General features: G+C 39.5%; 1 protein-coding gene across 1 annotated transcript in view; it reads right to left on the reverse strand.

Annotated features, from left to right (window-relative positions):
- marchf11 (membrane-associated ring finger (C3HC4) 11) overlaps positions 1-16,660 on the reverse strand; it is a 37,306-nt gene that overhangs the window by 20,304 nt on the left and 342 nt on the right. The window contains 2 exon segments of the mRNA XM_085140912.1: positions 8,224-8,557; positions 8,559-15,664. Coding sequence (XP_084997038.1) covers positions 8,224-8,557; positions 8,559-8,629 — 405 coding nt within the window. The 5' untranslated portion in view covers positions 8,630-15,664.

Raw genomic sequence — 16,660 nt, forward strand, 5'->3', positions numbered from 1 at the left:
CCGCTGCCTTAATGCACTGGCAATAACAATATTGCAGGGTCTGAAATAACCAATAGTTGGCACCAGTAAAAAAATTATGTTGGGCGAGTTGATCAGCCAGCTGCTGTTCGGGATTATTTTCCACCAACTGAAATTAACCTTCACTTAATAGTATTTTCACAGAAAAGTACAATTAAAATCTTTCATCGAGCCACCTATTCATGTAGTTTAAACATGAAAAGGTAACCTTTGTTCTGCAGAACAGTAGCACAACTGAATTAATAAGACGTTAAAATGTCTATATGCAGATTAAATGCATTATTTGGCAGCATTTGTTGGAGGCTGGCATTAACCACCCATCGCTCTCTAGAATCAACACCTTTATGTTATGCTGAGTTTGAAGTTGTGTAGTAGTAGTGATCTTTGTGTTTTTCTTTTGTTTCCACTTTCTGAATAATTTCCCCTTTATACTTTCATTTTCATTTTGGGTCAAGGATCAAAACTAGATGGTTGGCATCCGGACCAAATGTTGCTTTGTGTTAAAATAGCCTCGTTCACATTGATAAATGATGAGTTGGGACTGACAGCCCTATTTCACCGATGCCATAACCACAACGCCCAAGGACACTTTGTACTAGCAGCTTTGACAAAACAGCACTGTTTTATGTTGAGGGGAGGAAAACGGCCTGGATGTCAGTGGTTGATATTTATCTTTTTGGGCCCATCCTTTTGCACTGTCAAATATCCTGATGAGAGTTAAGCTTTAAAGCATTTTATTGTATGATAAAAAAATTGCAATACAAATTTTCTGTCTGCAGACACAGAGAGAGGAAGTAAACAAGCAGGAAAAATATCAGTGTTTGTGTCCTCTTTGTGTTTGTTTTGCATTCAGAAATAAAATTTCACTGGTGCACAATAAACTTACACTTCATTGTTTTACAATGCACAACAAATTGTATTGATAACAGTATTGATAAGAGGAACTGACAAGCTCACACTTACCCCGCAGCAGATTTGAAGTATATGATCACGTCTCATATTTTGACTTTATCAAATAGCAGTCCATTTCAACAAACGATTACACTGACCATGAAAACTGATTCATTGGAAATGGAGTGTGCCAAAATTTGAAAATAAAAGTATATTGATTACAGTGTTGAGTTTTACTTGCTGTGCGAGTACAAAACTTACACAGAAAATGCAAAGAAAGAGTCACAGCAATCAATATAAGCATGTAAAAATAATCTATAATAATTTCTAAAATAATGTAATAATGCATCAACATCTTGCTTAGCCTGCTGACTACCAGCTGCAAAATCAATTAAATCTCAGGGAGCTGGTTTAGTTTAGCGAATTCAAGCTCATTTTAAATGACCTAGAAGCTGCTTCTGCAGACTTACTGCTTCCCTGTTGGACCTGAGCTACGTTCACTTATTCTCATAGTTCACATTTTCTTAGTTTTGAAGTTGATCGTTTTGTGATATCTCTTTGTTGCTGTTTCTTTATTTTTGTGTGTGTATTATAATTGAATGTAACTGAGCTGACTGAGCTACCTATTTTGACCTGGACACGACAACATCTCAAGAGCATAACTTTCCAGGTTAAATAACAATAAATTGTATATGAGATTTTAAACAAAATGCTCCGCATAATCGGTAATCCATAAAGGACTCGTATATTTTGCTTTTGTGTGCACCTCTGTCTATTATTATTACCATGGGGAGGATAACAGCGAGAGAAAAATTGAGCAGTCACAAATGAAACTATATGAAAAATAAAGCCCACACAGCAGCGCGGGGTGTTCAATCACAAAAAACGATTTAATGTCAAAGTCATCATTAAGGCCTTTAGGGGCTGAAGTGCTCAGTGTGTATATACAGCAGAGTTCAAGTTTTAGGAGCAGAGAGTTTATATCTCCCACTCTGGCTGGATGTTTTATTGCCTCAATTCCCACATATCTGAAAGAGGAAGTGTTGCACTTTGTCTAAGTGTACATCCACAGCACTAGATGTCTGTGATAGTGCTGCAGTGTTCAACTGTACAAACTAGTGTGTATTAATCCACACTGAGGTGTGTATACAATGTAAAACTTGCTTAATGTTGTATTTTTTTCCAATGAGTTGGTGGTTAAATGAGTTATAATAGTTGGCAATGAGCACCTGGGTAATTTCCAGATGAGGGAATGTCGGGGTGATGCAGGGGAATGTCTGCTCAGCTGAGAGGGGCCTTACAGCGCGTTTGAGTGGGCCGAGAAAAACAATTGTTAAGAACTAGATCTGTTTCAAAAATAATGCCGGGCTTCTTTAATTATACTCTTCACAGCCTCGAATGCCAGTAAATATTGCACAGCATAAACAATTCCCTGTGCTCCTTCTTTAGATTTGTAATGATAAGATATTCAGCTTGAGATATGTTTAAAAAAACATGAGGCTTTTTTAATCAGAGCCTCTTTGAATCCTCTGAGTCTGAGGCTTTTTTAAAGCATCTTAGCTTCGGTGTGAAAGACCTCATTACAGATGTAGATCTTGTAATTCTGCTCTGAACCGAGAAACAGGAAGATTTTTCTTAAGAGACATTGGATTATATGATTAAAGCTTTAATCCATATAAGCTTGGGGAATAAATAAATAAGTTTTTACCTGATGAGTGAAGATATTTTTGCTATCATGTTTTTTGCTCCTAAGATCTAAAAAAATCATGTCTGTGTGGTATCGTCTTGCTATGAAATGGTCCTCGAGTTATGATTAATTTGTCAAAACAAACAAACAACAAAATCCACGTTCATGGCAAATTTTCACTCTAACCCTTCAACCATATCGAGCCATATTCTCTATCGAGAACAATGTATTTCTTATGTAGCTGGACCTTGTGTTAGTAGCTAAACATTTAGAGTAAACCTTGAACGGGGCTAATTTTTTTTCTTACTCTCTGCCATATTCATACTGTTACAATGATGGGTGCTAATATTAAAAACAACATGTCCAAAACGTTTGAATAAGGAAGTAAGCACATCAGTGCAAATACACCCCCAAAGTCAAAAGCTCAAAACACCGTTTTTTCACCTTTGCGGATGTCAGTGAGAGCAGATATGCCTAATGAAGGTAATCTATAGCACTGCTTTGATTGTCAGAGTGAGACCCAGTATAAAACAAATAAAAAGCCACTCTAGTACATTCCAAGAATACGCTTTTGGAGTTGGGAATGAACACAATATGCTTCACATTAGAAACAGCAATGTTCTCATGGCATTCATGGCACTCTTATAGCTTTTTAGTGCGGCTTTTAAGAAACACTTTCATAATCAAATGTGTTTACAGTGCAGATGAAAGCTCCAAATAAATAAGTTCATGTCACTGACGATGCCACCTCGAGGCCTGTGTACACTTGTTGTGCAGACAGGCAAATGCAAATGTAACATTTAAAATAAATGGCAACTCGAGGGCTTTTGATCCAGTCGTTCTGGGGAGCTCGAGTAAACAGTCTGGTGATTGTTAAAGAGTAAACAATGCAACGAAGTTTCTTTAAAAAGGCAGTAGCTTGTGAAAGAACTGCCATAATAAAAGATAAAACTGCTAAAGGCCTAAAGCTTTATTTGCTCTGGAGCTTTTCACAGGAACACCTGATCTTTAGATTGAGGAATAAGCAATGGAGGAAAAATCTCCAGAAAACTTTAGTGAGTAGACCAAAGGTAAAGAATTTCAGTAATTTGCAATACAACAGCTATAACTCCCTTTAACATTTTACTAGTTTTCCACTACTTTGGTTTGATAATTGTGTTTATATATCATAGGCCAACCCCTGATTGGCTCTTGCTTCCCGCTCTGCAGTCCTCTTTAAAACTATACACTCATTTTAGTCCACCTAACAGCCCTTTGTGGCACCCTTTACCCACTGACGATTGTTATGACATGTGGTTTGAAGCTCCAGAAAAATCCCATGTAGCAGCAGCACCTGTCCACTGCTGTTTGAGTGAAATATCAAGCAGATCTATTAAACAAACAAATGAGAAGTTCTCAATGTGTTCAATACATCTGCTGGTGGATTAGCCGAAAGCTGCAGAAAATGTGTGAAATTAGACCCCAAGTTGTGGTTGTTTTGTCAGCTCCTCTTTCCAAAATTAAGATAAACTACAATCATTAGCCTGGACTGATGAATGAACAAAATAGCACTGTTTCTGAAAGGAAGGTGGTATGGAAGATGTCAGAGTACGGCTTAAACCAATCCATCCAATGACTGGAAGAGGATTTTTATGGTGTTTACGGCACATTTTCACTCTATCTGCCAAGACATGAATATTTAAAATGTTAAATGTCTGTTTTGCAATTTTCTTGATAACTGGTGAGCTTGCCCAGCCTGTGGCCGTGTATCAAAATCAAATATCAGTCTGGACCCGGAGGCAGAATTATTAGATTAACTCTGCTAATAGGCTGTAGCCCACGTTCAGAAGACAGGATATTCACTTAGGCATTTACTGCCCTTACTCCCCTCTTCCCTTAAGCTCCAGCAGGGATGTATCGTCCCTCATCAGCCATCACTGTCACGAGCCCAAAAGGCCTGCAGAGTGTCAGATTTCAGAGCCGGTAGGACAATGTCCATTTGTCCCTGCAGGTCCACATCAGTCCATTCACCTCCAGGAAAACATGCAGACAGTTAGACTGATGCATCGCTTCAGGGAAAATATTTATTATTAATGGCCTATAATTCAGTCACTGTCATCCCCCTCTGTTACGATGAAGGAGCTGCAGTTTGTTTTTCTGTGTATGGGTGGAAGGACTCACCAGTTTAATCTTAGTTTCATCTATAACAGGAGCTTCACTCAAACAATAATAAAATGTAATGTAATATTATACTGGACTTCATTCATGATCTACATGCTGCCTCCACCCTTACAAAAATAATGCTCATCATGTTCATCTTTTATTTCTCAGTTTATTGTGTTTTAATGCATTTCTACAACCCATTTAAAGCACTGCTAATTTATTTGAGTGTTTGAAAGGCACTTTATACACAAACATGGCTCTAAGTTTCATGAGTGCCGTAAAAATATATAAATAGTTTTGGAGCATCTAGCATCTCCTTCAAGAAAGCTGCTCTGAAATGAAGATTTTGATTTCTTAGTGTGTTTGTAAAGGAAGCAGCTAAACACAAAAACGGATTAATAGAAATGTTATTTGGATGGATTAGAGATTATTAGAGATTATTGACACGTGGCAGAAAGGTGTACTTAGCTGCTAACAATCCAAAATGCTAAACCCTTTGAGTCCTTATGGAGGGATCTACCATCTTCTCTGCACTTTGAACAGTTTTCATTTAACCTTCCTGTTACAAAAATACAATAACAGAACTTTAGCCTCTGAACCTGGAACTTTTTATCATCCATTTTTCGTACTTTGGACCCTGCTCAGGATCTTGCATGAAGATCTGTTGATCTTTATTTTTGTAAACAAATAAAAGTTTGCTATTCTGTTGACTGTTTACTAAAATTCAGCCTTTCTGTCTGTATGTTGGTTGATTTTTGTTTATTGTTATTGATAAAAAATCATGGGTTGTGGGCTTTTACTATTTTGGCTTCTGAACGAGGCATGTCTGAAAATAAACCCACCAGTGGAAATTTACGACACAGTACTAGCAATGTTTAGTCAATGTTCTTGTCTAGATGCACAAATTTGATTTACTTGAATAAACTAAAGGTGTCCCAGTGGCTTCCATTTGAGGACATATTTTGTTTTATAATTTTAGAAGTTATCTTAATACTACAAAAAATTATATTTCAGCAAGAATACATCTCTTTGCTGATGAGACTGTCGTTTAAATTACACTCCCTCTGTTGTAAGCAGTTCAGGGAATTTCGTGCTGTAATTTACTCATTACAAACTGCTGTAATTTTGCACCGCCTGTGTACATTCAAAACTGACAAATCAAGTTTATAGTTTTCTAAAATAAATAAATAAATAAATAAAATAAAATAAATTAAAAAAAAAAACCTTGCCCACAAGGGTTTGATGATTTTAGCATTTTTTACATGTGATGTAAATCAATTTAAAAATACACAAATACAAGTATTAAGGTATATGGATAAATGACAAGCTTTTCTTTAATGTACAAGTTGGCACTCTATTAGAAAATACAATTTATAGATTTGTTTTAATTGTTGAAAAAAACAAATGTGGAAGCTATTTTGAGGATTGAAGGTGATATTTGGTGATATAATGTATGTTCGAGCCACCTCCTCGCTTTTATTGAACATTGATTCAGCATATTGTTCATCTGTACTTCTTTATTTATACAGATTTATTAGAGAAAAAAAATCTCTGACTCACCACTGCGTTCTTTAAGGCTGGACATCAGTGACCACAGAGGAAACAGCACCGGTGTGTGTCTGTGTGTGCGTCCGTTTGTGCGTGTGTGTCTAAACAGTTGTTTCTGAAGTGCTGATGTTTTTGACAGATTTGGAGATTTCAAACCAGGATCTCACCAAACACCTTGGAAATGAAATACTTGCAGAAAGATCAAACTTAAACATCTGTCTCTGATTTAAAAGGTGCCATGTAGTGAATGTCTGCATTTCATGTTGTACTAATTGCATTTTTAATACAATATGTTTATATTTTGTATGCCTGTCATTTTTTCCTTGTGAACATTTTATCTCAGTGGGATTTCCTTATTAAATAAATAAATAAATAAAATTAACCCACACATTATCAACATCGTGTTGCCAGTACCACAACAGAGACACATTTTCCTCTAACTGTAAAGTGTGTGTATATAAGTACACACACTTTTCAGTTATGTTTTTAAGCCTATAATTCCAGTCAGTGTGATGAATAGTAAGGCTGGATCCTTCATCCATAAAAGGAATGAATTATTCAGTCTCAGTATGTAAAATTTTAGTTTATTAGTTGGTAAAAAGATGAATATTGGCAGCTTCTGACTTCATGTTATAACACAAACAACATTATGTAGGAACAGCTATGTGCAGGCACTAGAGACATGGAGGAAGTGGCAATGTGTTGGGTCAGTGTGATTTCAGAAACAGCTTCAACCTGCTCTCAGCAGTACAGTCTCATGACCTCAAGAGTCCTTTCTAAGGCTACCTGTGCCTGAATTTTGTCACCTGCACTAAAAGTACAACAGTAGATATTGATGCTCACTGAATCTACTATAGCATTGCTGTATAAATGCGCTCTGGAAACTACTGGAGTCAAGTTATACATCTTTTAGACCCTCAAAGGGCAAATATTATATAAGAGTTTGTGTTGGCGGGTACAACATTTGTAAATGATATATAAATGCCATGGTGGCTTCATTGGTTTTACATATATCATGTAGTCAAAACGTTAACAGAAAAATGCTTGCTCCAAGTATATGTATGAGGAGCTGGCAGTGATAATGTTTATGTTGCAACAGGTGTCCTCACTGCAGTGGCCCCAGAGGACATCAGTGCACACATTTAATAAAGAGCAGTGTTTGATGCCCTGATCAGAATTAATCCTTTACTACTAAACACAGTAAGATCTGGCCATTATTAACAAATACATTATAATATATAAAATCTTAAACGTCACAATGCAGCTGTACTTTATGAGTTATGATACATTAATTAGTTAATTAATTAGAATGTAATAACTTAATGGAAATTAAATGGAAATTGACATTAATTAACTATGGATTAATTATTATGATATGATTTTTTTGTATCCACCGGTAAGTCAGTTGATGAATGGTAAAATATGACTGGCTCTTGAGGACTTCTAAAGGAGAACTTGTGCTCAGCTTTGGAATTGCTGCCCTTGGTGATTTCAGCACCACGGACAGCAGCAGGTCCAGCGTTACTGAACGAAACTTTTCCCTGTAACATCTCAGAGAATTAAAAAGCTCACACACTTTAAGCATTCGGATTCTCGCTCTCTCTCTCTCTCTCTCTCTCTGTGTGTGTGTGTGTGTGTGTGTGTGTGTGTGTGTGTGTGTGTGTTTCTTTCTGATTGGCTCTCTGCGCTACTGAAATCCGTCCAACCAGGCCAGCCAGCAGGACATGAACTCAGCAGGTTTACCTAATTTTAATTAAAGAGTTGCTACATTCAGCCAATCAGGGTCAAGCATTGCCAGGACCGAGCCTTCACCTTCAGTTTAATTCAACTTCGACCACTCACAAAACCGGGGCTGTTAATCTGCCAACACTACAAACACATTTGGTAACACAATCTTGGACACACATTGGTTGGCATCAGTAAGCTAAAACATGTACCTGCTCTGCGCCTTGGAAGCAGATCCTGCAGCTGGGAGTGGGGATGCAGGTTTCGCTGCTGCAGTTTGAATGCATTGTCTGAGGCTTGCAAGATCTGCCCCCGACAGCCCCGTCCTCACTGGAAAAATTCCCCTCGTTGTTCTCCACAGTGAATTTCTCTGTGTCACCCCCACACGCGTCCCTGCAGCTCCGGCCCTCCCGGCAGCCCTCTGCCCCCTCTCCCTCCTCTCCTCCCAGGGCTTCGTCCTCATCGTCGGGGAGCGGACGTCCTTGGAAGCCGTGAGGTTCGCTTTCCTCCCAGGTGTGGCGGTGAGGTAGGTGGTACCTCCACTCGCCTCCCACACGCGGGACCCGCCTCTCCCTCCTCTGTGCTCATAATAAAATGAAAGTCGAAAATAAATTGCATAGATGCCGCCCGACAACGCTCACACGGTATCCACCACCACTGCGACGCAGGGACGCGATGCAGCCTTCAGGCTCCTTGATTACGGCGCTCTCGGCGAAAATAACTCCGCTCCGTGGCTTCCGAACCGAGCCGTGCACCTCCTGTAACGGAACCTACAGCGTGACAGCCTGGCAGAGCTGCAGTTGAGCCGCAGGAAGCCCACGATGCTGCTGCGGACAGTCGCTCGGCTGGAACCGCCTCATGCGCTCCGGAGACCCGGGGAGCATTTCAAGCAGCCTCCATGCATCGCAACGAGACTCAGCCGTCCCTGAAGCACCCAAATTCCCCTCTTCCCTTACTCCTCCTCCTCCGCCTCTTTAGTCTCCACCGATAAAGCCGATAGCAACAGAGTAGCGGCACGCAAACAATCTTCCGAGCGGTCCAACCCGGGCTGGAAGCCGCCTGATGTGCTCGAGCATTCACCCTGCTGAGGGGGCTCTTGGGCACGAATCCACTTCAAGTCAGCTGTAAGTTCTCTGATGAGTCGTGCACGTCTCAGGAAGCAGAAAAGACCATTTCCCCCGGGGGATGACCAATCAATCACATTATTATCCCATTAATATGATGGAGGACATAAGTTTCCAGACCCAGGCAGCACTACTTCAGCACAGCCAGCAGTAAGAAAGAAATGAGAAGCATCATACTCACAGCAGCAGCAACTTGGCCAGTCCGCCCGCCTGCCACAAAGAATATTTTATGTGCTGAGACGTGGCGACCCACAGCACCCTCCCTGTGTTAAAGGGCTCACCTGCTGGGTTACAAATGCCATCATTATCAGTGGTGGTTTAAATCTTTCTGAAACTTAAAGAGGAACTTCAGCCTGTAAATTATGGACTTATTAAATGTCGTGGAGGGCTGAGCCTCTCTCAAGGTGGTTCATGGTGAATTCCGGTGTCCTCTGCTTGAAACGTGTGGTTAATAATCTTACCTATCCAAAATTAATCTCAAAGAAGCATTTAAAGGGAAACTTATGAGTTAATGCTTTAATGAGGTAAAGTTAATTAATGCTCAACGTTTTTTTTTTCTTATTGGCTGCTTGTCCCAAACAGAAAACTTTGCACATGCAGAGCTGTGTCATAATTTTAAGGATACAAACTCTTAATAACAGCATGCAGAGCCAAGAGCACAAACAACTATCTGAAACAGAGCTACACAGGAGGCTGAAGCCTGATCTCAAAGTGGCTGATAATGAATTTAGGGGTGCAATAACAGGAAGCCATTAATAGTCTAAAGGTGTGGTTGTAAGTGTTATTTATGCACAGTCACTTTGTGTTTTGAGTGAAATGTCTTGGTATTGGATGGTGTTCTTTAATCTTTCTCACTTCTTGATCTTGTGTTCTGGTGATGATAGAGTCACAGTGTTTGTTTTAAAGGTCCTGATTGCATTTAAGGAGCATTTGACAGGGTAAGGTCATTTCAATAGTTACTCCATGAGTATCCAATATAGGAAAGTGTCTTTTGATGGTTGTTTTGGGGCCAGCTAATGGTCTTAAAGTTAAACTTCAGTATTTAACAAGAAGTTAAATGTGACTTATTATACTCGTTTCCAGCTGCTTATTTCTAGTCTTAGGACTCTGGCATTGTTTGTGTAATTTATAGTTAATCTATTACCTGAAACAAGCCATTTAAACTTTATTTTACCTTTAATTTTATAGATCCACTAAAGCTGGGTTCTGTGAGTTTGTGGGAGACAAATGTTAATTATATGCAGTTATGTGAAAAACTTCTAGTATCACAGGCTTCTTTAACACGTTCTTGCACTTGGTGATCACAGGGTGTCTGATGACAGTAAAAGTATTTGTTTTATGGATCTTTACTTAGACCCTTGATGTATTTATATACAGGTGAGGGGTAAGATAGCCTCCTTAGAAATGAATAGAAAAGGATACCAATAGGGTATCTGATGTTACAGGAGCAGTAAATCGAATGTCTGCTTCAGATCCCTGTAATGCCTAAAGGTTTACCCCATTTCCTTCTACACACTGAGAAATTTTGCAGTTTTAATAAAGCTTTAAGCTTATAACAAATGTAAATAACGAGCGGGTGGTGTAATTATCTTTAATTACATGCTAAAAATAAACAGCAAAGAAATATCCTCAAATCAAATTTGAGCAAATCACAAATAATGTCATGAAGTTAAGCTGAAAAATTTAGCCAGTTCAGGTTAGCTGAGACTGGTGGGTTAAATGAGTTGGTTTCTAGATATGGTTTTGGAGATGACTTGATATTTGTTCTGTGCAGGATACAACTTTTTATAAATTGTAAAGGGCAGTTATTGATTTAAATCTAACACAGGGTCTTAGTCTACAATCTGCATTATTGCTTATAAGTATATCTGCCCTCCGAGGGAGTTTAAACATTTCGGCTCAGTTTCCACAGCACAGATGAAGCCTGGCTCAGACATAAGCTTTTTCAATACGTTTCTATGTAACAGTTTTAATCCACTACTGCAAAAATAACAAGCTTTAAATAAACCTTTAAATACATACATGCATCATTATTTAAAACAGACATTTTCAAATGTGAACCTCATTTTAATATCTAACCAGCTGGACGACATTTGAAGAAGTCATCAAAACCATTTCTTCAAAAAAAGGAAAGACTTTCCATACGGGAGAAGCTCGTTGGAATTTCATGCGTGACAATCCAGAGTAGTTGTCAGTGTAAGCCCTTTTTCTGTGTTTCATGCCCCTGTGGGAGTGTATTTGTGTTTATATTCAGCATATCAATGTTTCTCATTCAGCAGCTACCCACCCCCTCTTTTTTCTTTTTTTAGTAAATATAGAGCCTTGCTGCTTCACAATTTCCACTCTAACGTGAAGAAAAAGGATCCAAGTGAGTAAGAAGAAACAGGAGAATGAAACAAAGGATGTCACGGTGGCAGTGAGTAATGATTCACCCAGCAAAACAAACGCTCCCGAGGAGCTCTGAGAGAGACTCTCAAGCTGAGAATAGTCCTGCTCAGCCTCCGTGGGAGGAAGTCTGTAAAGGTTAAAACTCAGCTGGGATTCTTTCTCTCTTTTCTTCTATCAGCTTTATTTCATCTTTGTTTTTCTTGTTTAACATACACAAAACCCCCAGGCTTGAGAAAAGGACAGAAAACGTCTCAGTTAATGCCAGATCCTCCTTTGCTGTTACCCAGTATCTATTATCATCCTCCAAATGGACCTGATAATAAAGTTCAAGGAGCCTCAGCTGGCGAATCATTTGTCGGAGACTGCTTTTCCAAGAAGAATCTTCTCTCTCATTTTTTTTTTTTTGAGGATGTCTATCGCTTTCCGGGGAGCAGGCCAGTAATGGACTCTAATGCAGCAAAGGAAATTATCCACTCATGTCCAATCACTACCTACGAGGCACCGATCAATACCAGGTCCCCAGGGCTCAGAGGGAGACCGGGATCGTGCTGAGAGCAGGGAGGGCCGGGTGAACTGCTTCTCAACACATCGTGATTAGGAGGGGGTGGTGACTGAATCTACTTTTGAGTTTAACCTCCTGCCTGATGGTGCGGCGCCCATCTTCCTAATAAATTTTTCAAAGTCCTCAGACAGAGAAACTCAACTTTTCTTTCATATTTTTAGTTTGTCTGTAAATATTTTATAATTTGTCTAAAAACAGCAGTTCTAATAATTCAGAAGTTCATTAATTAAGCTAAACGAGTTATACACCACATCAGACACAAGACATGAAATCATTTTTATTGGCAGGTTGTAAAAAGTCACATTTGCTGTCTTGAGGAGAAAAAATAATGTTATTAAAGTTATGATTCAGTCAGAAGAGCTGCAATAAATTCATAAATGAATAAAGAAAGTTTGACAGTTTTAAGTATTGCAAGGGATTTAACAGCTGACTCGTTAGCATCTAAAATAGACAGAAATCAAAACTCTTGCCTTGAGCTGACCTCTGATTGACAAAACTATTTTTAGAGCCGTTCTGCAGCCTCAGTATAAGCTTTTAAATGGTTAATAAATGCACTTAGTTTTATTACTATGGTCAGGATTTGTGGGAGAATAAAGGCTATGGAGACGATGCTAGGTGGAGCATCTCTAGCATAGCACTCCTGTTGTAGTTTTTCACTTTTTAACACATAATGAAGTGTAGACAATAAGTCCTATTTAATACAACAATATGGTTATTTTGTTACGATCCATAGAATGAAAAAGGATCAATTCAATTTGTCTTAAAACCAGTTCTGATAAGTCAGACTTTCATAAACTGCTTCAGCTATGCCAAACAAATTATAGACTGATGCATTTTACATCAGATATAAGAGATCAATATGAAATCCTTTTTTTTTTGTCAGGTTTTTCCATCTTGAGTGTTTTACAGTGTGGCCAAGATATTGTTACCCAATGATGGCATCGGTTTCACTGTCAGGTCCAACTCTAAAAATTCCCAACCAGTAGAGCAGCGGTCCCCAACCCCCGGGCCTCGGACCGTCCGCGAGAGTTGAGGCTCAGGTGTGAAATGTATGGTTTTCAGGGTTTTTGTCGGTTTTCAGCGTTATTTTGTTATCGTTTTTAATCGTTTACTCGGTTTTCCTTGGTCTTTTCACGTGTGTTATGAATAAATTTTCTTTTTTTCGGTACCGGTACTAGTTTTATTTTGTTGTATTTATCCGCGACACCTTAAAGGCCGGTCCATGAAAATATTGTCGGGCATAAACCGGTCCATGGCGCAAAAAAGGTTGGGGACCACTGCAGTAGAGGATATAACGGTGGCTACATCCATCCTTTATGTAAGTCTATGAGTTTAGCTCCGAGTACGATTACATTTACCAGTGATTATTTCAGGTGAAGGTACAGTGGGAGGATTTTGTCACTCTGCTTTGCTGGGAGGGGGATTTTGCTAGCATGCTTTTCGCTCCACTTTTCTTATGCAAATCTATACAAAGGTATTCGAGTGATGATCTTTATCCTGTGATGAAACATTTCTATTCTAATAGGAGGGGTCTCATCCAAAATGAAAATAGCTCCAGGAATGGGGTTTGAGTATCAACATAATGTGAACATATCTGAACACAGATGGGAGTGCCCGACAGCGCTCTCCAACTTAAACATACAGAATGAAAGAGTATCATTTGGAAGAACTGCGTACACCATCGATTAGAGTTCCAGAGACTTGAGGAACCAATGGAGCTTTGAAGCTGTTATGGAGTTAGGTACTGGTCCAACACACAATTAGGACACCATATGTTGTTGTTTTTTTCATTGTCACCTTTTATCAACTGAAACACTGTTGGTACTGAAGGGAGAATCATTAGAAATATCCATTTATGAAATAATTATTGGATAAACAAAAATTCTGACCTGATGTCAAGGATAATTGCTACGTTCTACGACTCATCCTGAGAGTGAGAAAGATTAAGGAACACCATCCAATACCAAAGACATTTCACTCAAAACAAAAAATTAGTCTCACTATGGTGCGAGGGAAACGTCGGTGAATTGTTTAAGTGGATCAGATTCAGCCTCTGTGGAAAAATAATATCTGCATGAGATTTAGTGCCAGTATGATCTTAGACATCTCAGTCTGGACTAAACTGGTGGACAGGCTGATGGACACTGCTGTCCTGGAGCCATGCTGCCAGCATGACTAAAAATAATTATTTCCATGAAAGTGAGTGGGAAGATAATCAAGCCCAGCTATGATCCAATCATTCAAATCTCTTTAATCACTCAATTTAAGCGGATGAAACAAAAAACACACCCCCTAATGAAAATAAGCTGCCAATTAGTTTGGGAGGAGGGATCTTTACATGAATTTGGTTTATTTAATTCCATTTTAATTTCACAAAAACACCCTGAGGTAGATTTGTCACAAAAATGCTCAATGAGACCGTGTCATTAAATTATATATCATCAGCTTCTAAAACAACTTGTATCAACCATCAGAAAGAAGTCTGACTAGTTAGCATCACCTCCTCCAATGACTTCCACAGTGCTAACGCTTCTTAGCCATCTGCCCCGTCCCTCTCCACGTCTTCCTGATCAATTAGTCTCCTTCTCGCCGTCGGCCAGTCTGCATGGCCCCTCCTCCTCTGCTTTTCCTGTCGACTATGTCAAACAGTGGTGTGCTGTACGGGCAAAGAGCCCTAAACCCCTGAAACCATCGAGCCGCAAACACTCTCCCAGCCGGCGAAAGGAAGTGGAGAGCCTGCCAAAGATAAAGTGGAGCACCACAAACAAATGGAGTAACTGAGCTCATTAATGTGGCAGTGCGGTGGGTCAGCATCCTGCCGAAGCCCAATCGGCTTTCGATTACATCATCTGCACGAGGCTCAGAGTCATTGATAAATCTGACGTATCTGAAAGCAGCAGAGTGATCATGGGAGGAAAATTGCAATGTCACAGTGAGGAAAAAAAGTGTTTTCAAATTTCTCATAAATGAAAATGAATAAATATAGTAACAAGCATCCAAGTGTCATTGATAAGAGTACATACTTGTGAAGTGAGGTGTTGCTTCTCTGACTGTGGTGAATTAAAAATGATAGAAAAACATAAATGGGAAACAAAGAAGAGAAATGTGGTAGTAAATATGTCATAACTGCCAACTTCAACCACTGGTGTGAACTGGACTTAATGATAGTTGCATATCCGTCAACCACAACATTGCAATCACCTGTACGATACCACGTAAGTCCTCGTCCTGCTGTTGAAGAAGCTCTGATCTTGAGACTAGTCTTGGGCCTAAGAGGCTGTCTTCAAAATATTTAGGTGAACAGAATTATTTTGAAGTAGCATAAGTGTCCATTTACATCAGCATTGGCTGAAAGGCACTTTATATTCCAATGTAAATACCCGATTTCTGAGATTGAAAACCCCCAACAATCAGACGATCCCCGAACAACAATTAGGGACGTGAGAGAAACAGAACGCTATTAAGACGAAGAAACCTCCAGACAGACTGACGTTATCACGATATATCATTCTTTTGCCCAACTATAAATATTTTTTTTGTTTCAAAATCCACTGTGGTAACTGTACAAAACGTATGCACCTGACTAGGGATGGGTACCGGTATCCGGTGCCATGATGGCACGGTAGTAACCAGACCAAAAAGCAGCGCACATTTCGGTGCTTTTTTTTCCTGAGCTGTGATACACTTTAGATTCTAGCCAATCATTTTACGTTTCGAGGATAGTAGGCGGGTCCAGGTACGTACGTTCTTTTAGAGCAGAGCTACAGATTAAAAATGCCCAAGGTGAAGCGGTCAAAGTCTGGCTGTACTTCACAGCAAAAGATGCAAACTCAGCAGCTGCAACAAGTGCTTTAAGCTGATACTGTGATGCTGTCAAAGAAGGTAACACCTCAAATCTGATGAAACACCTGGCGACGCATAGCGTTTTTTTAAAAGCTGAGAAATGCGCCGTATTTGATAGCTTGCTGCGAGACCTCACACCGAGCACATCTACTGCGGGTGTGGTGCCTGTTATCAGACCCGGAGTTAGCAACATCCCCCAAAAACCCGAAGAGGAGAGTCCTGGCCCCTAGCCCTGCCAGTGTAGCAGAAATGATGAGGATGATGATGCAGCAGCAGCCGTTCTTCTCTGCGTGAGTAGCTTAATGTTGTTCGTGTGTAATTTACGTTGAGTAGGCTAACCACGTTATTACATTAATGCATGTAAGGTGAACTAGCAAACATCATCATAGCTACATGCAGCTGTCTTCTTGTTTGATGGCAGATACTCCCTTCACCCTGGACAAAAAGGCTAAAATGACCAAAGAAAAAGTGGAAAACAGTTAAACATGAGAGGTTTTTGGACAAAGTTTGTGTTTTTTCCATTGTTTAAGCTGCTTCCAGCCAAGAGTGATACCATATATGCCCCATAGCTGCAGAAAAGGCTAACATTGTTATCTTTTTACAAAAAAACAGCTGAACATGAGAGGTTTTTGGACCAATTTTGTGTTTTCCATTCTTTAAGCACCGGTTTGAGCACCGTTTAAGCACCGGCACCGTTTCAAAAGTACCGGTTTGGCACCAGTATCATAAACC

Source organism: Neolamprologus multifasciatus, chromosome 18, assembly GCF_963576455.1.
Source record: "Neolamprologus multifasciatus chromosome 18, fNeoMul1.2, whole genome shotgun sequence".
Lineage (NCBI taxonomy): Eukaryota > Metazoa > Chordata > Actinopteri > Cichliformes > Cichlidae > Neolamprologus > Neolamprologus multifasciatus.